Here is a 21003-nt window from a genome sequence, read left to right on the forward strand (position 1 = left end):
TTCAGTTCAGTTCAGTTCAGTCGCTCAGTCATGTCCAACTGTTTGCGACCCCATGAATCGCAGCACTCCAGGCCTCCCTGTCCATCACCAACTCCCGGAGTTCACCCAAACTCCTGTCCATCGAGTCGGTGATGCCATCCAGCCATCTCATCCTCTGCCATCCCCTTCTCCTCCTGCCCCCAATCGCTCCCAGCATGAGTCTTCTCCAAGGAGTCAACTCTTTGCATGAGGTGGCCAAAGTATTGGAGTTTCAGCTTTAGCATCAGTCCTTCCAAAGAATACCCAGGACTGATCTCCTTTAGAATGGATTGGTTGGATCTCCTTGCAGTCCAAGGGACTCTCAAGAGTCTTTTCCAACACCACAGTTCAAAAGCATCAGTTCTTTGGCGCTCAGCTTTCTTCACAGTCCAACTTTCACGTCCATACATGACCACTGGAAAAACCATAGCCTTGACTAGACGGACCTTTGTTGGCAAAGTAATGTCTCTGCTTTTCAATATGCTATCTAGGTTGGTCATAACTTTCCTTCCAAGGAGTAAGCGTCTTTTAATTTCATGGCTGAAATCACCATCTGCAGTGATTTTGGAGCCCCCCAAAATAAAGTCTGACATTGTTTCCACTGTTTCCCCATCTATTTCCCATGAAGTGATGGGACCGGATGCCATGATTTTCATTTTCTGAATGTTGAGCTTTAAGCCAACTTTTTCACTCTCCTCTTTCACTTTCATCAAGAGCCTTTTTAGTTCCTCTTGACTTTATGCCATTAGGGTGGTGTCATCTGCATATCTGAGGTTATTGATTTTTCTCCCAGCAATCTTGATTCCAGCTTGTGCTTCTTCCAGTCCAGCGTTTCTCATGATGTACTCTGCATAGAAGTTAAATAAGCAGGGTGACGATATACACCCTTGATGTACTCCTTCTCCTATTTGGAACCAGTCTGTTGTTCCATGTCCAGTTCTAACTGTTGCTTCCTAACCTGCATACAGGTTTCTCAAGACGCAGGTCAGGTGGTCTGGTATTCCCATCTCTTTCAGAATTTTCCACAGTTTATTGTGATCCACACTGTCAAAGGCTTTGGCTTAGTCAATAAAGCAGAAATAGATGTTTTTCTGGAACTCTCTTGCTTTTTCCATGATCCAGCGGATGTTGGCAATTTGATCTCTGGTTCCTCTGCCTTTTCTAAAACCAGCTTGAACATCAGGAAGTTCACGGTTCATGTATTGGTGAAGCCTGGCTTGGAGAATTTTGAGCATTACTAGCATGTGAGATGAGTGGAATTGTGCGGTAGTTGGAACATTCTTTGGCGTTTCCATTGGGATTGGAATGAAAACTGCCCTTTTCCAGTCCTGTGGCCACTGCTGAGTTTTCCAGATTTGCTCTCATATTGAGTGCAGCACTTTGACAGCATCATCTCCCAGGATTTGATATAGCTCAACTGGAATTCCATCACCTCTGCTAGCTTTGTTCGTAGTGATGCTTTCTAAGGCCCACTTGACTTCACATTCCAGGATGTCTGGCTCTAGGTGAGTGATCACACTATCATGATTATCTGGGTCGTGAAGATCTTTTTTGTACAGTTCTTCTGTGTATTTTTGCCACCTCTTCTTAATATCTTCTGCTTCTGTTAGGTCCATACCATTTCTGTCCTTTATCGAGCCCATCTTTGCATGAAATGTTCCCTTGGTATCTCTGATTTTCTTGAAGAGATCTCTAGTCTTTCCCATTCTGTTGTTTTCCTTTATTTCTTTGCACTGATAGCTGAGGAAGGCTTTCTTATCTCTCCTTGCTATTCTTTGGAACTCTGCATTCAGATGCTTGTATCTTTTCTTTTCTCCTTTGTTTTTCGCTTCTCTTCTTTTCACAGCTATTTGTAAGGCCTCCCCTGACAGCCATTTTGCTTTTTTGCATTTCTTTTCCATGGGGATGGTCTTGATCCCTGTCTCCTGTACAATATCACGAACCTCATTCCATAGTTCATCAGGCACTCTATCTATCAGATCTAGGCCCTTAAATCTATTTCTGACTTCCAATGTATAAGCATAAGGAATTTGACTTAGGTCATACCTGAATGGTTTAGTGGTTTTCCCTACTTTCTTCAATTTCAGTCTGAATTTGGCAATAAGGAGTTCATGATCTGAGCCACAGTCAGCTCCTGGTCTTGTTTTTGCTGACTATATAGAGCTTCTCCATCTTTTGCTACAAAGAATAGAATCAGTCTGATTTCGGTGTTGAGCATCTGGTGATGTCCACGTGTAGGGTCTTGTGTTGTTGGAAGAGGGTGTTTGCTATGACTGGTACCTTTCTGAGCACAGCTAAATGCTACTGAAGAAACTTAAAATACAGCTCAAAATAAGAAAATTCTGTAATATATGACAACATGGATGAACCTGGAGGACATGAGACTTAGTGAATCACAGAAGAACAAAGAATCAAAATAGTCAAACTCGTAGAAGCAGAGAGTAGAATGGTGGTTGCCAGACGCCGGGGGGTGGGGGAAACGGGGAATTGCTACTCAGGGGGTAAAAGTTTTAACTATACAAGATGAATGAGTTCTGAAGGTGCTGTGTAAATCATACCTGTAGTTTACAGTACCATATTATACACTTAATTTGTTAATGGATTACATCTCATGTTAAATATTCTTACTACAATTTTAAAAAATTATGACTTGGGAGCTAATACCATTTGAAAAGAAAAAATATAGTAAAATATCAGAACAAAGTATTTTTCTTCTGCTTATTTCCCTGCTTATTTTCTCTTCTCCATATCCCCCCTCACATTTTTTATTTTGTATTATGGTGTAGTTGATTAACAGTATTGTGGTAGTTTCAGGTGACAGCAGAGGACTTAGCCATACATATACAAGTATCCATTCTCCTCCAAACCTTTTTCCCATCCAGGCTGGCACACAACATTGAGCAGAGTTCCATGTGCTGTACAGCAGGTCCTTGTTGGTTACTCATTTTGAATGTAGCAGTGTGTGCATGACCATCCCAAGCTCCCATCCTTTCCCCCAGTAGCTGTAAGTTCATTTTCTAAGTCTGTGAGAGTGTTTTGTAAATAAGTTTATTTGTTATCATTTCTTTATTGACTCCACATATAAGGGATGTCATATGGTATTTCTCCTTCTCTGTCTGACTTCAAAAGACACTCTCTAGGTCCATCCATGTTGTTGCAAATGGCAGTGGCATTATTTTATTCCTTTTATTGGCTGAGTAATATTCCATCATATATATGTACCACATCTTCTTTAGCTGTTCCTCTTCTGATGGACATTAGGTTGCTTCCATGTCTTGGCTATTGTAAACAGTGCTGCTATGAACATTGGGGTGCATGTATCCTTTTGAATCATGTTTTTCTCCAGATATATGCCCAGGAATAGGATTGCAGTCTTCCCCATATTCTTGATGAGAAACAGTAAATGTTGGGAGGACAGAATGTGGGGACAGGGCAGGGACTGGAAAGGGTTAAGTTCGGTGATGCCTCCGGTTGGAAGAGGGGCTAGTAAGACTTGACTTGAAGCTATGTTTGCAGAGTAAGCACTCTAGTTTTGTTTTAATGACATGTTTATTGGGAGTAACTTATGGTAGGGAGACTAACGCTTCCCAAGCTATGTTTTCTGCAACTGTACAGGATTAGGGGATCATGTACACCCCACCGTATCCCCCATCTTCCCAGTTTGTGGAGTCTCTCCTTTTCACCTACTTATATCTCCCATCACCTGTTGGCAATTACATTGTCAAGATAATGTTCTGTTTTGTTTTGTTTTAGTCTGGATGCCTTTGTATTTTTTTTTTTTTAACGTATTAAAGCTCTCTAACCCTTTACTGTAGATGGGTAGTATTACCTACCTCAAAGTGTTGTGGAAATGCTGTTAAGTGCTCAGAAAATGTTAGTTATTATTGTTATCGTGATAACCATCTTCCAAAACTTCCTTTTTTAGAAACTGATTCATCAGTACAGAAAGAACACAGAAACCAAACACCTGCTCCATCTGCAGCTACAACTTCTGCTCCTTCTAAGTATCATCGAAGTCGATCTGGGGGAGCCAGGGATGAACGATACCGATCAGGTGAGAGGGAACGGAAAATTACTGCTGGAACAGTTTCACCTACCGTAGTGTGAACTGTACATCCTGAGAGCTCCTGATATTTATTTTTTTCTCTTAAAGTGCCAACAGGTCTATATTAATTCATTCATCAGCCATTTGTTGAGTACTTGTTACATGCCAGATGTAGTAGGTACTCTTTATTAGCTGGGGTTATAGCCCCAAATAAAACATTTCTGCCCTCAAGGCCAGCAGGGGAGCCAGGCAAGTACAAAGGCAGTGTGAATAAATAAATAAGAAAGCAGAGGGCTGGGGTCTTATGAGATGGTACTAGGAAAGCTCAGTAGACTCTCTTGGAAGAGGCAGGTCTTTCTGTGTTTTTCAGGGCTGTTGATTAGTCTTTTGACTTATGGAGCTGGAACAGAAACTTAACAATGAAATTTCAGATTGGTAAACCCATAAAAAAGCAAAGAGGAATTGATGAGCCCCTTGATGAAAGTGAAAGCAAGTGAAAAAGCTGGCTTAAAACTCAACATTCAAAAAACGAAGATCATGGCAACTGGTCCCATCACTTCATGGTAAATAGATGGGGAAACAGTGAGAGACTTTATTTTTGGGGGCTCCAAAATCACTGCAGATGGTGACTGCAGCCATGAAATTAAAAGACTGCTCCTTGGAAGAAAAGCTATGACAAACCTAGACAGCATATTAAAAAGCAGAGACATTACTTTGCTGACAAAGATCCATCTAGTCAAAGCTATGATTTTTCAGTAGTCATGTATGGATGTGAGAGTTGGACTATAAAGAAAGCTGAGTGCCGAAGAAGTGATGGTTTTGAACTGTGGTGTTGGAGAAGATTCTTGAGATTCCCTTGGACTGCACAGAAACCAAACCAGTCAGTCCTAAAGGAAATCAGTCCTGAATATTCTTTGGAAGGACTGATGTTGAAGCTAAAACTCCAATACTTTGGCCCCCTGATGCGAAGAACTGACTCCTTAGAAAAGACCCTGAGGCTGGAAAAGATTGAAGGTGGGAGGAGAAGGGGTCTACAGAGGATGAGATAGTTGGATGATGTCACTGATTTGATGGACATGAGTTTGAGCAAGTTCCGGGACTTGGTGATGGACAGGGAAGCCTGGTGTGTGGCAGTCCATGGGGTTGCAAAGAGTTGGACATGACTGAGTGACTGAACTGAACTGATTTGACCCGAAACCCATAAACTTTATTTCTTCTCACCCAGAAAATACCCATGGTAAAAGAAAAGGTGATGTGCTGTGGCTGGCTGTGGGGGCACACTCCAGCTACACCATGTCCAGCACTGACAAGCAGAAGTGAATCATAGACCTCAGGGCATGTGGCATAGTAAGCTGGTCCCACATCCATCTACTGTGCTCTGTGCTAGGATAGTCTCTGTAGCACAGTTACTGTTTTAAGAACAAGCAGAATTAAGCCAGAAGACTAACTGGAATGTTATTTTACTTTCTCCAGATTTTTTTTTCCCTCCGTTACCAACCAAGGCTACCTTATCCTTTTCTTGAATTGAAAAAACAGGGTGTGTATCACACCCTCACGAAAATGGCTTTAGAGGAGACGAGGAAAAGGACAGTTATTTTATGAGCTGATATTATTAGATATGTATTTTCACACACTGGAAGGAAGGAAGGAGTGAAAAGTGTTCGGTCAGAAAATAGAAATTACAGGCCACACAGAATTTTCCTTTGTACCTAACCTGGGGCTGATTGACAAGAGGCTTTCTCTTAGACTAAGACATCTGAACCATGTCATGGCAGACAAAGTTAGGGAAATAACATCAGATAGTAAACCTGAAAATAGTTCATTAGGACTGAAACTTAGAAAGCAAGGACCCAGGAAGAGGTGGGAGATCAGGCTGGAAAGATAATCAGTGGGCAAATCTTGAGGAATCTTGAATACCACTGAAGAATTTTAGCAGAGCAGGAACACAGATTTGTAATTTGTTCTAGTAGCTTGGGCCAGCTGCACAGAGCTTAACACATGTTAAGAGTTAAATACATATTTTGGAGAAAGGAGGGTATAAAAGTAGTACTAGTTAGGGCATGGATCAGAGGGAGGTAAGGCTGGATTTGGAAAAGCTAATCAGGAGCTCCTGTTTGTCGCCAGGCCCCCAGCTGGGTTCCCCAGCACCTGGTGTTGCCTTTAGAGGCTGGGGCTCAGCTGCTGCAGTAGTGGGTTCTCACCAGCCTGAAAGGCTTTTAGCCACTACAGCACCCACCCCAGGCCTGCTGGGAAGTTTTTTGCTTGTTCTTACAGCATTTAACAAAAAGTTAGTAAGGAACCCCTAAGAGGATCCTCTATACTCTATGTCCAAGCTGATCACACGGAGAAAAAAGTCTTTAGTGAGCTCATTCAGTAGTGTCAAATTCTGACGTTCACCTTTGTTATTTAGTCACTAAGTCACGTGCAACTCTTTTGAGACCCCTGGCTTGTGCCTGCCAGGCTTCTGTCCAGGGGATTTCTCAGGCAAGAGTACTGGAGTGGGTTGCCGTTTCTTTCTCCTGGGGATCTCCCGATCCAGAGATCAAACCTGTGTCTCCTGCATTGCAGGCGGATTCTTTACCACTGAGCCACTAAAACCCAAGTATCTTTTCCATCAGTTCTTTCAGACTTACCCCCAGTATCAGAAAGTGTAGTCTGAATCATACGCTGGCTAGCAGACTATGGAGACTTGGTTAGGTGCAGGGGTATTGAGGAGGGTTCAGTAGTTGGGTTTTGGATATTTGTGTCACTGGGACTTTAGCCGGGGGGAGTAGTACTGCGGAGGCCAGAGAGGAGGTAAAGTGGGGGACAAAGGTGATTTGAAAACCCTGAAGATAATGAAAGTTCTGCAATGCTGTTATGAGGAGGAACGTGAAAGAGGAGGTCTGCAAGCGTGAATTTTGGCTGAAAATGACATTTTTAAAAGTAGAAGGAAATGCCTAACTAAATAGCAGAGAAAAACTCAGCACACGCTGCAAATTCTGGCTTCCATGAGTAAGAAGATGAATTGAACTGAACAGTAGCTGCAAAAATAGAGCAAAGAAGTTGTAGAAATTTATCAGAGTTGAACTTCACGTCTTTGCTTCTCCATTCATAGGAAGGCTTATATTTACATGTCACATGCAAAATTAACTTCAGAATGGAGGGTATGTTTAGGAAAAATTATAAGCATTCAGATTAAAGTACACAGAAAGGGCTTGACATTGATTTCAGTGAATGTAGCTTGAAAATCCTCTCTTATTTGGTAGAGGCTTATTAACACCTACAACATTTCAACCAGTCATAATTGAACTTAGTATTTCATGTTTCAGACATGGTGTAAAGAGCTTACATTTATTCAGAGTTTAGATTTTCTGACCTGATTGTATTCTTTGTGCTTAGGCAAAAGGGTCTGACATTTCAAATACACTTACTTAGTACCTCCTTTTCCTGCCCATCAAAGCAGGATGCAGTTTTCTACACACACGTTTTGTGGTCCCAAGTGTAGAAAATACATAATTAATCTCCGAGCTGGAAAGTGATTGGATGGTAAGTCATTGTGACAATTTCTTCAATGTTAATCTTTTCAGCAGTTAGCCACCTCAAACAAAACAACAAAAACAAAAAGGACTTTTAAAGAGTAGCTGTATCACCTTATTGAGCTCAAACATCAGTTCTGGAAAATGAAACCCAACTGTCCCATGCTCCTGGCAGAGATGTCCAAAGTCAGCCGCGTCTAGGGACTGAACTTCAGAAGTGATTTCTCTATCAAATGATCAAGATGAATTGTATGTTGGCTGAAGGAGTCAAATCCAGTTACAAGAGCTGCCTGTTCTTACCGATAAGAGACTTTGCTAATACAGTAACTGAACATCTCCTTTTTGACACAGGTGTAGGGGCCAGGGCTGATCATGTTAGAAAATAAGTGAGTGGTTTGATTTGTTCTGTGTTCTGATGCTGCAGATCCTTATGGCAGAGAAGAATATGCTCTATATTTATTAATTATCCAAATTAATTGTCCTGGACCTTCTAAAGCTTGACTAATGTGAATAAGTCCCTAGTTTTCGCAGTTTGCTCTCACATGTTTTATGTTTCATGCAGTAATACTTTTGGAAGTGTAGTATTTTTAATTAATAAGTGTGAGCATTTGAAGTGTTGTTGTTCTGTTGAGAAAGTGCTTTTTCTCAATATGCGCAATTAGTCATTCATTTTCCAAGACAGCTAAGAACCATGGTTTCATCTAATATGAGAAGGGCACTTTTCACATTTTAGCATACCTGAAATCAGGATTTTTTTTTTTAATCCTGAAGAATATCTTTTATATAAGATGGCATTGTAGATTCAGTAAAATATGTCTATCTTGATTCAACTAAATAAGTAAACCTTAGACACTAAAATAGTATAAAAATATAAATGCCATATAAAGCTACTTCAAATTACTGCTACTTTTAAGGAAGTAGCAGTATTAAGCTGCTTCCTTAAAAGTAACAGTGCAAGAGTTTGACACTATCTTTTAAACTTTAAATATTCATACACTTTTACCCAGAAATGCTACTTCTAGAAATTTGCACATACACATATACACAAAAATATCTATACAAAAATGTTTGTTATAGTATTGTTCATTATAAATACAGTGATAAGTTATAGTAGGTCCACACAGTAGAGGTCAATGAAAACTAGTTTAAAGATCCTAGGAAGTCTCATAGGAAAATGAGGTAGATTTATTTGTGCAAATATGGAGAGATGTACAAAATACATTAAGTAATAAATGCAAGATAGTATGTAGCACATGATGCAAATTTATGAATATTAGTACTAATAATTATATATATTATGAAGTACACAGAAGTAGAAATTTGGAATAATTATATACCAAACTACTGGCTTCCCTTGTGGCTCAGCTGGTAAAGAATCCGCCTGCAATGCAGGAGACCTGGGTTCAATCCCTGGATTGGGAAGATCCCCCTGGAGAAGGGAACGGCTACCCACTGTAGTATTCTAACCTGGAGAATTCCATGGACTGTATAGTCTATGGGGTCGTGAAGAGTTGGACATGACTGAGCAACTTTCACTTTCAACTGTTCCAGCTACTGAGGTGGACTTATATCTGGGATGTGTATGTATATTCATTTTTTCCATTTTCGTTGTGGTAAAATATACATGTAACAAAATCTGTATTAATTTTAAACAAAAAGTAACAAAGATGGTTTTCTATTTTTTAAATTGTGGTATAACCCGACATATGACATTAGTTTCAGGTATATAGCATAATGATTTGATATTAGTTTGTGTTGTGAAGTGATGATCCTAGTAGGTCTCATTAACATCTGTCACCTTTCAAAGTTAAAAAAACTGTTTTTTCTTGTTATAAGAAGACTTTCTAAAAAATTTATTTTTAATTGGAGGATAATTGCTTTACAATATTGTGTTGGTTTCTGCCATGTAACAATGTGAATCAGCCATAAGTATACATATGTTTCCTCCCTCTTGAGCCTCCCACTCACCCTGAGAGGACTTTTAAGATCTACTCTCTCAACACCTTTCAGATGTGCAATACAGTACTATTAATTATAGTCATCATGCCATACATTTCCATCCCATGGCTTATTTATTTTATAACTGGAAATTTATAAAAGGCTGTTTTTGATTTTGATTTTTGTTTTTTGAGAAATTCAGGCAAGGCTTTGTTTATTGGGACTTGTGCTGCAGATTGAGGGAGGAAAAACAATGTAAAAGATAGTTTTTAAAGTGATACCCATGGATAAAATATTTAAAGCCTTACGTCCATTGTTCTTCCTGATTTTTGCTCTAAGTGGATTCTTTTGACTCAATGCTGGGACCTAAATGCAACAATAATTACCTCTGTCAACTTAATTGAGAACTAACTTTCTCTGTCTAAATATGTTCTCTGATACAGCGACTTTTGCCAAGGTGGCTGCCACTGGCACACCAGGACCATTTTATTTCTTTATTAATACACTTCCTCATACCAAGGAAGATAAATTCAGTTCAGTTCAGTTTAAGCAAGTATCTGTTGTAGACCTCCTACAAGTTGAGCACAGTTTCAGTGCTAGAGAAACACAGATGAAAACACAGGAAACCTTTGTATAAGGTATAGTCAACAGAGAAGAGGGGGTGACAGAGGAAGAGCCTGAATACCAGGCACTGTTGAGGGCAGGCTTTGTGGAGATGGCAAAGTCTGAGCCATTTTGAAGAATGAGTAGCTGTTTGCTATATAGATATTCTAAACTAAAAAAATATAATTGGTAAAAGCAGGGGAATGTGAAATGCAGAATTAAAATTTCACTGCTCCTCCCCACCAGCACATACAGTAGTGCCAAAATTAATGTGATATACTAATGTTCCAGAACTTACTGGTTGCTGCCTCTGCCGTAATTAAAAATGGCAAAGTGGTCAGTACCTTAGAAATTGGTAAAAATGGCATGGCTACTAATTGGTTTACAGATAACTCCTTGAACTGTACATCTCTACTTAAATGACTCAGTCCACCCACACATCTGCGTTTCAGTCTGTTCATATCTCTCTGTCCGTCTGCCTGTCTATAGTAATGTCCTAGCAGGTAAGGGCACTCCAGTACTCTTGCCTGGAAAATCCCATGGACCGAGGAGCCTGGTAGGCTGCAGTCCATGGGGTCACTAAGAGTCGGACATGACTGAGCGACTTCACTTTCACTTTTCACTTTCCTGCATTGGAGAAGGAAATGGCAACCCACTCCAGTGTTCTTGCCTGGAGAATCCCAGGGACGGGGGAGCCTGGTGGGCTGCCGTCTATGGGGTCGCACAGAGTCGGACACGACTGAAGCGACTTAGCGGTGGCAGCAGCAGGTAAGGGCACCGGGTGTTTGTCTGCCCCTGGTCCCTGAAGCCCAGCTGTGCCACTTTTGTGCCCTGTCTTAACTACTTTGTAACAACAAGCTAAGAATAGGAGCAACTACTTAAAATATGTAAAGTAGCATTTTCCACTTATCTTTTTGGGAAAGATGAAAAACATGGCCCATTATTATCCATAGATGTGGGGAAATGGACATTCTCCCATCTTGTTGGTAGAAATGTTATTTCTTTTATAACTAATGAGATTGGACCTTTTGGAATATGCTTATTTTCCGTTTGTGGCTTCTTCTGTAAACCACTTGTCCATTGCCTAAACCTCCTTTTTTCTAAATTGAATTCTTTTTTTTGTTGTTGTTATATTTTTGTATGAGTTTTACTAGTCCTAGGAATACTGACATTTAAATTTACTAGAGGTAATAACCAAAAAAAAAAAAAAGAAAAGACAGATCAATTAGAGGTATAGAATTAGAAAAGAAGAAGGAAAACTGTATTTGCAGTTGATATGATAATTCATAATTAAATAATTTTCTATTAAAGAAAAAAAAATTAAAAAAAAAAAAAGAAGAAGAGGATTTTCCCTGAGAGGGAAGTCATATTAAATAATTTTCTATTAAAGAAAAAAAAAATAAAAAAAATAAAAAAAAAGAAGAGGATTTTCCCTGAGAGGGAAGTTGGAGAAAAAAAAAAAAGAAAACCCAGGAGAAGTGATGGCAAAAGTAACTTAATGAAATAATTATATCAAGTAGTAAGTATGAAATTAGTGCAGAAATCAGTAGCCTTCATATTTGCTAATAATAACTAGTTGAAAGATGTAATGGTAGAGCAAACCTCATTTACAAAAGCAATAAAAGAAAATAAAACATATTTAGGAATAAACTTCAGGAATGTATAAAACCTTTACAATGGAAACTTATAACATCCTGAATGACACACAGTAGGCATGATAAATGGGAAGTCATCCCTGATTCTTAGATAGGATGATTCAATATCACAGATTTACTAGGACTCCAAAAATTATAATTTTAATCCAATCCCGGTAAAAACACTATCAAATTTATTTATGGAGCTAGAAAAAAATATTTTTGAAGTTCAATTTGAAAAGTAAACACATAATAGCTAGGAAACACTCAGAAAACCTACGAGAGTGACTAGATATGTTTTAATATCTAGCAACATATTCCAAAGACTGTAATTAAAACAGTGTGGTATGACACACAAATTGGCAGACAGACCACTGGAATAGAATAGCAAGTTCAGAAATAGACCGAAGTACATCTGGGGTTTAGTATATGATAAAGATAGCATCCCAGATCACTTGGGTGAGAAACTACTTTTTGATAAATTATGCTACAACAACTGGGAAAAAATTAAGTAAACCTATTATCTCACACCAGATACGAGCAAAAACTTCAAATGGATCAAAGATCTTTATGTAAAAAAGAAACCATATAAGTACTATATAAGTAATAAAGAAAATACTAGTCAATTTTTTAATAATCTAAGCTTATGAAAAGCCTATGAGAAGACTTTCTAAGACTGAAAATCCAGATGTATTAGAAGACTACAGAAAAAAAATTTTTTATTGTGGTAAAAACACATGAATGTACTCTTAGAATTTTAAAGTGTATATTATATTGTTAACTGTGTGCAGGTTGTTATACAACAGCTCTTTGGAACCTTCACATCTTGCATGACTGAAACTTTATATCCATTGATCAGTAATTCTGTTTCTTCTTGCCCCAGTCTCTGTCAACCACTATTTTGCTCCCTGTATCTATGAATTTGAGTACTTTAGATACCTCTTAAAAGTGGTTTATATTAGGGGTTTTATGTGTGTATGTGTGTGTGTGTGTGTGTGTGTGTGAGTGTGAGTGTAACTGGCTTATTTCACTTGGCATGTCAAAGTTTCCTTTTTCAAGGCTGAATAATATTCCAGCCTTAATACATAATGTAGTATGTATATACTACATTTTTTTTATCCATTCATCCATTCGTGGACATTAAGTTGTTTCCACATTTTGGCTATTGTGAATAATGCTGCAGTGAACACAGATGTGTAAATATCATTTCAAGACTCTGCCTTCAGTTCTTTTGGATATACACCCAAAAGTAAGATTGTTGTGGAGAGTTCTAGTTTTAATTTTTTTGCAGAACCTCCATAGTGCTTTCCATAGCAGCAGTAGCATTTTACAGTCCTACCAACGGTGCATGCAGGTTCCACTTTCTCCACATCTCTGTCAACATTTGTGATTTTCCTTTTTTTTTTTAAGTGGCCATTTTGTCTTCTTGGAGAAATATCAGTTCAGTTCCCTTGCCCATTTAAAATTGAGTTCTTTGAGGTTTTATTGTGATTGAGTTGTAGAAGTTCTTTGTGTATTCTAGATAGTAACTCCTTACTCAGTGTATGATTTGCAGATATGTTCTCCCACTCCACGAGTTGCCTTTTCACTGTTGTTTCCTTTGTTGTGCCGAAGTTTTAAGGTTTGATATAGTCCTAGTTCTGTTTTCAGCTTTTGTTGCTTGTGCTGTTGGTGTCACGTTCAAGAAATTATTGCATTCCAAGGTCATACAGTGTTTTCCCCTAAGAATTTTATAGTTTCAGGTCTTATGTCTAGATCTTTAATCCATTTTGATTACTTTTTGTGTATGGTGAAAGATAAGCATCCAGCTTCATTCTTTTTTACATACGGATATTCCAGTTTTTCCAGCACTGTTTGTTTCTATCAGGGCTGTCATTTCCCCAGTGTATAGTCTTAACATCTTTGCTGAAGACCATTTGGCCGTGTACACCAGAATAATTTCTGGGCTCTTTGTTCTGTTTCATTGCTCTATATGTATGTCTGCATGCCAGTGTCATAGTCTTGGTTACTATAACTTTGTAATATGTTTTGAAATCAGGAAGAGGGAAGCCTTTATCTTTGTTCTTCTTTCTCATGATTGTTTTGGCTCTTTGGGGTCCTTTGAGATTCCATATGCATTTAGGAATTTTGTTTTCTACTTCTTAAAAAAGTGTCATTGAGATTTTGACAGAAATTCCATTAAATCTCTAGATTGCTTTGGGTAATATGGATGTTTTAACAATATTAAGTCTTTCAGTCCTTAATAGACTTAATGTTAATCATAAAATGTCTTTCTACTGATTTGTCTTCTTTTATTTCATTCATCAGTGTCTCATATTGTACAAATCTTTCACTCCTTGGTTATATTTATTCCTGAGTGTTTTGTTGTTTTTGATACTATTGTAAATTTTTACTTTTCAGATGTTTCATTGTTACTGTTCAGAAACACAACTGATTTTTGTATGTTGATTTTTCTATCTTGCAATTGCTGAATTTATTTGTTAGTTCTGACAGTCTGTGTGTGTGAGATCTTTAGGGTTTCCTATGTATAACGTCATGTCACCTGTAAACAAAAACAATTTTACTTCTTTTCCAACTTCAGTTCAGTTTAGTTCAGTCGCTCAGTCGTGTCTGACTCTTTGAGACCCCATGAACCGCAGCGTACCAGGCCTCCCTGTCTATCACCAACTCCCGGAGTTCACCCAAACCCATATCCATAGAGTCAGTGATGCCATCCAACCATCTCATCCTCTGTCGTCCCCTTCTCCTCCTGCCCTCAATCTTTCCCAGCATCAGGGTCTTTTCAGATGAGTCAGCTCTTTGCATCAGGTGGCCAAAGTATTGGAGTTTCAGCTTCAACATCAGTCCTCCAATTAACACCCAGGACTGATATGCTTCAGAAAGGACTAGTTGGATCTCCTTGCTGTCCAAGGGACTCAAGAGTCTTCTCCAACACCACAGTTCAAAAGCATCAATTCTTCGGCGCCCAGCTTTCTTTATAGTCCAACTCTCACATCCATACATGACCATTGGAAAAACCATAGCCTTGACTGGACAGTCCTTTGTTGGCAAAGTAATGTCTCTGCTTCTTAATATGCTGTCTATGTTGGTCATAACTTTCCCTCCGAGGAGTAAGCGTCTTTTAATTTCATGGCTGCAATCACTATCTGCAGTGATTTGGGAACACAGAAAAATAAAGTCTGACACTGTTTCCACTGTTTGCCCATCTATTTCCCATGAAGTGATGGGACCAGATGCCATGATCTTCGTTTTCTGAATGTTGAGCTTTAAGACAACTTTTTCACTCTCCTTTTTCACTTTCATCAAGAGGCTCTTTAGTTCTTCTTCGCTTTCTGCCACAAGGGTGGTGTCATCTGCGTATCTGAGGTTATTGATATTTCTCCCGGCAATCTTGATTCCAGCTGTGCTTCTTCCAGCCCAGCGTTTCGCATGATGTACTCTGCATATAAATTAAATAAGCAGGGTGACAATATACAGCCTTGATGTACTCCTTTTCCTATTTGGAACCAGTCTGTTGTTCCATGTCCGGTTCTAACTGTTGCTTCCTGACTGGCATATAGGTTTCACAAGAGGCAGGTCAAGAGAGACCAGGTCAATACCAGACCTGGTATTCCCATCTCTTTCAGAATTTTCCACAGTTTATTGTGATCCACACAGTCAAAGGCTTTGGCATAGTCAATAAAGCAAAAGTAGATGTTTTTTTGGAACTCTCTTGCTTTTTTGATGATCCAGTGAATGTTGGCAATTTGATCTCTGATTTTCCAACTTGGATGCCTTTATTCTTTTTCTTGCTTAATTTCTCTGACTAGAATGTCCAGTACTGTGTTGAATAGGTGAGTGTGAGCATCCTTGCCTTATTCCTGATGATAATGGGAAAAGCTTTTAGCTTTTCACTGTTGAATATGATGTTGACTGTGGGCTTTTCATGTTCGAGAATTATCAAGTACTTTCCTTCTGTTCCTGGTTTGTAGAGTGTTCTTATAAAAGAATGTTAATTTTGTCAAATGCTTTTTCTGTATCTATTGAGATGATCATATGATTTTTCTCCCCTGTTATATTAGAGTATTACATTTGTTTTCATATGTTGAACCTTGCAACTTAGGTGGATAGTCTTTTTAATGCCATATTGTCCTTTTAATGTGCTGTTGAATTTGATTTGTTAGTATTTTGTTCAGGATTTTTACATTAATATTCATCTGGTCTATAGTTAATATTGATTAACAACATTATTTTGGCCTGTAGTTTTCTTTTTTTATAATATCATTGCCTGGCTTTGGTATCAGGATAGGGTAGTCTTATCAAATGAGTTTGAGAGTGTTCCCTCTTGGTTTTTGGAAGACTTTGAGAAAATTGATGTTAATTCTTAAAAGTGCTTTATATAGGATTCTCCAGTGAAATGTGGGCTTTTCTTTCTTGGGAGGTTTTTGATTACTGATTCAATCTTTCTGTTAGTAATTGGTCTGTTCTGGTTTTAATCTTGGTAGGTTATATGTTTCTTCTATGGCATCAGTTGAAAAATTTCCTCTTTCATTTCTGATTTTTAGTAATTTGTATCTTCTCTCTTTTTTCTTTTTAAATTAAAAAAAATTTTTTTTTTAACTTAGGAAATTTCGTTATTTGTTTTGGCTGCCCTGGGTCTTCACTGCTGCTAGTGAGCTTTCTTTAGTTGCACCAGGGGGTACTCGCTAGTTATGGTGTATAGGCTTCTCATTGTGGCAGCTTCTCTTGTTGTGGAGCATGGGCTTCGATAGTCATGGAGCATGGACGCAGTTGCCCCGAGTATGCAGGATTTTCCTAGACCAGGGATCGAACCGGTGTTCCCTACATTGGCAGGCTGATTCTTAACCATTGGACCGCCAAGAATGTTCTCTTTTTCTTATTGTAGATAAAGTTGTGTCAACTTTGTTCATCTTTTCAAAAAACCAGTTCTTGTTTTTGTTGTTTTTCTTCCCTCTGTTTTATTTCTGCACTGCTGTTCATTTGCTAAGTCACGTCCGCCTCTTTGTAACACCATGGACTGCAGCACGGCAGGCTTCCCTGTCCTTCAGTATCTCCCAGAGTTTGCTCAAACTCATGTCCATTGAGTTGATGATGCCATCCAACCATCTCATCTTCTGTCGTCCCCTTCTCCTCCTGCCTTCAATCTTTCCCTACATCAGGGTCTTTTCAAATGAGTCAGCTCTTTGCATCAGGTGGCCGAAATATTGGAGCTTCAGCTTCAGCATCAGTTCTTCCATTGAATATTTAGAACTGATTTTCTTTAAGATGGACTGGTTTGACCTACTTGTTATCCAAGGAACTTTCAGTCTTCTCCAGCACCACAGTTTGAAAGCATCAATTCTTCGGCACTCAGCCTTCTTTATGGTCCAGCTCTCACATCCATACATGACTACTGGAAAAACCATAGCTTTGACTGTATATATATATATGAACCTTTGTCAGCAAAGCGATGTTTCTGCTTTTGAATATACTGTCTCGGTTTGTCATAGCTTTTCTTCCAAGGAGCAAGCGTCTTTTAATTTCATGGCTGCAGTCACCATCTGCAGTGATTTTTCCTCTAATCCTTGTTAATTCCTTCTTTTGCTAACTTAGGTTTTATTTTGTTCTTTTTTTGAGTTCTTTCAGTTATGCATTTAGGTTGCTGACTTGAGATTTTCCATAAAATCTTTAAAAAAAAAAAACAAAAACTTTTGCATGGCAACAATCCACTGCAAACAATAGCAAAGGACAAACAACAAACTGAAAGAGAATATTTCTAACATTTCTCAGAGATAAAGGGCCAATATCTTTTATATCAGTTCAGTTCAGTTCAGTCACTCAGTCGTGTCTGACTCTCTGCGACCCCATGAATCACAGCACGCCAGGCCTTACTGTCCATCACCAACTCCCAGAGTTCACTCAGACTCACGTCCATTGAGTCAGTGATGCCATCCAGCCATCTCATCCTCTGTCGTCCCCTGCTTCTCCTGCCACCAATCCCTCCCAGCATCAGAGTCTTTTCCAATGAGTTAACTCTTTGGATGAGGTGGCCAAAGTATTGGAGTTTCAGCTTCAACATCAGTCCTTCCAAAGAACACCCAGGACTGATTCCTTTAGATTGGACTTGTTGGATCTCCTTGCAGTCCAAGGGACTCTCAAGAGTCTTCTCCAACACCACAGTTCAAAAGCATCAATTCTTTGGCACTCAGCTTTCTTCACAATCCAACTCTCACATCCATACATGACTACTGGATAAACCATAGCCTTGACTAGATGGACCTTTGTTGGCAAAGTAATGTCTCTGCTTTTGAATATACTATCTAGGTTGGTCATAACTTTGCTTCCAAGGAGTAAGCGTCTTTGAATTTCATGGCTGCAGTCACCATCTGTAGTGATTTTGGAGCCCCCCAAAATGAAGTCTGACACTGTTTCCACTGTTTCCCCATCTATTTGCCATGAAGTGATGGGACCGGATGCCATGATCTTAGTTTTCTGAATGTTGACCTTTAAGCCAACTTTTTCACTCTCCTCTTTCACTTTCATCAAGAGGCTTTTTAGTTCCTCTTCTCTTTCTGCCATAAGGGTGTGTCATCTGCATATCTGAGGTTATTGATCTTTCTCCCTGCAGTCTTGATTCCAGCTTGTGCTTCTTCCAGCCCAGCGTTTCTCATGATGTACTCTCCATATAAGTTAAATAAGCCAGTGACAATATACAGCCTTGACGTACTCTTTTTCCTATTTGGAATCAGTCTGTTGTTCCATGTCCAGTTCTAACTGTTGCTTCCTGACCTGCATATAGGTTTCTCAAGAGGCAGGTCAAGTGGTGTGGTATTCCTATCTCTTTCAGAATTTTCAAGTTTATTGTGATCCACACAGTCAAAGGTTTTGTCATAGTCAATAAAGCAGAAATAGATGTTTTTCTGGGACTCTCTTGCTTTTTCGATGATCCAGTGGATGTTGGCAATTTGATCTTTGGTTCCTCTGCCTTTTCTAAAACCAGCTTGAACATCAGGAAGTTCACGGTTCATGTATTGGTGAAGCCTGGCTTGGAGAATTTTGAGCACTACTTTACTAGCATGTGAGATGAGTGCAATTTTGAGGTAGTTTGAGCATTCTTTGGCATTGCCTTTCTTTGGGATTGGAATGAAAACTGCCCTTTTCCAGTCCTGTGGCCACTGCTGGCATATTGAGTGCAGCACTTTCACAGCATCATCTTTTAGGATTTGAAATAGCTCAACTAGAATTCCATCACCTCCACTAGCTTTAAGAATTTTTAAAAATCAAGGGAAGATAAACTAAGACTCCCAGTGGAAAAATAGTGAAGTGCCGTGAACATTCACTTCACTTTCAATCAGATATTAAATGGCTCTAAAATCCTCTTCAAGATTTTTAATATCAGTAATGATTTTTTTTTTTTCGTGCAAATTTAAAGTATACTGAGGTGCCATTTCTCAGCCACTGAACTGGCAACAGTGAAAAGGTAGATAATATACTCTGAAGGCAAGTCAGTCGGGAAACAGGCTCTCTTATACATTGCTGATAGTACTGCAGTATGATAAAGCTCTTTCAGAAGGGAGGCAAGATGTAACAAAATTTAAACTGTGTTTGACTTTTGATTTAGGAGTCTCACTTGTAGGAATTTATCCTGAAGATATATTCTCATCAGCATAGAAATGTATTTGCACAAGGCTGTTTGTTTGTATCAGTATTTGTAATTGTAAAATATTGCCCACACATAGGATAGCAATTGAATAAAACTGTGGTATACAATGAAGTGCTATATACGCTACTTTAAAAAAAGAATGAAGAAAATCTCTAGTAGCTGACACAAAATGAATTCTAGGATATACTGTTAAGTGAAAAAAGCATAGTGCAAAAAAGTACTATTGTATGTTACCTTGTGTGTGTGAAAGGCAGGGATATGGAAAATATATGGTGGTTTTTTGCACAAAGAAATACAGGCAGGATAAATCAATAAGGAGATTGGTTACCTATAGTGAGTGAGTGGATTTGAGGTAGAAGTGGTTGTTGTGTGGTAGATACCTACCTAGCGTATGGGTTTTTCACACCCATCCATTCTCCAGTTATCTGCAGATAGCAACTCACTGTCCTACAATTTAATTTATTTCTCATATTAACTACCTGCAGTTAGTAGAGAGTCCACAGGCTCATTTCCACAAGACTGTCCCTACCTTTGGGCTCCCTTGGTGGCTCAGATGGTAAAGCGTCTGCCTGCAATGTGGAAGACCTGAGTTTGTTCCCTGGGTTGGGAACATCCCCTGGAGAAGGAAGTGGCCAATCACAAGTACAGACCTTCCTTGACTTACAGTGGGGTTACATATCAATAAACCTATCATAAGCTGAAAATATTCAAAGTTGAAAGTGCGTTTAATTGGACACCTGATGCACAGAGCTGACTCATTGGAAAAGACCTTGATCCTGGGAAAGACTGAGGGCGTGAGAAGAAGGGGGTGACAGAGATGAGATGTCGGATGGCATCATTGACACAATGGATATGAGTTTGAGCAAAATCTGAGAGATGGTGAAGGACAGGGAAGCCTGGCATGCTGCAGTTCATGAGGTTACAGAGAGTTGGACACAACTTAGTGACATACATACAACAACATACAACATACAAAAACATACAACATACAACAACAATCTACTGAATATCATAGCTTAGCCTTGTCTGCCTTAAATGTGCTCAGAACACTTACATTAGCCTACAGTTGGGCAAATGGAATGGCTGTATGTTTACAGAATGATTTTAAGTATATAAGCCATTTGTGATCGTGTGGCTGACTGGGAGCCATAGCTTGCTGCTACTGCCTAGCATCACAAGAGAGAATCATATCCAGGAAAAAATAATTGAAAATTCAAAGTACAGTTTCTATTAAGTGTGTATTGCTTTTATACTATTGTAAAGTAAAAAAAAGAAATCACTAGTTGAATTTATCACAAGTTGGAGACCATTTGTAGTGTTTCCACATTGCTTCCCTCTGGCCAGCTTGGCTATATGGCGTTGCTTAATTCAGCAGGTGGGATCTTAGTTCCTGGACTAGGGATCAAACCTATGCCTCCTCCCAAGTGCGGAGTCTAAACCACTGGACCACCAGGAAAGTCCTTGTTCAACTTAGCTATAAATCAAAATGCCCACCACCCCCTCCTCAAGTTTGATTATTTGCTATAATGGCTCACTGAACTCAGGAAAATAATGTTACCAGTTTACTATAAAGGATAGAAATGATCAACCAGATGAAGAGGCTCA

The 21003-nt window shown here is 39.0% G+C and overlaps 1 protein-coding gene across 3 annotated transcripts in view; it reads left to right on the forward strand.

Moving 5' to 3' along the window:
- The window catches only part of DIP2B (disco interacting protein 2 homolog B), a 229803-nt gene that overhangs the window by 126807 nt on the left and 81993 nt on the right, over positions 1-21003 (forward strand). For all 3 annotated transcript variants that reach the window (XM_027542839.1, XM_027542841.1, XM_027542840.1), the window contains exon 3: positions 3944-4072. In XM_027542839.1, the coding sequence (XP_027398640.1) occupies positions 3944-4072 (129 nt within the window). The remainder of the gene's footprint in view (positions 1-3943; positions 4073-21003) is intronic.

The sequence above is a fragment of the Bos indicus x Bos taurus genome, chromosome 5, assembly GCF_003369695.1.
Source record: "Bos indicus x Bos taurus breed Angus x Brahman F1 hybrid chromosome 5, Bos_hybrid_MaternalHap_v2.0, whole genome shotgun sequence".
Classification (NCBI taxonomy): Eukaryota; Metazoa; Chordata; class Mammalia; order Artiodactyla; family Bovidae; genus Bos; species Bos indicus x Bos taurus.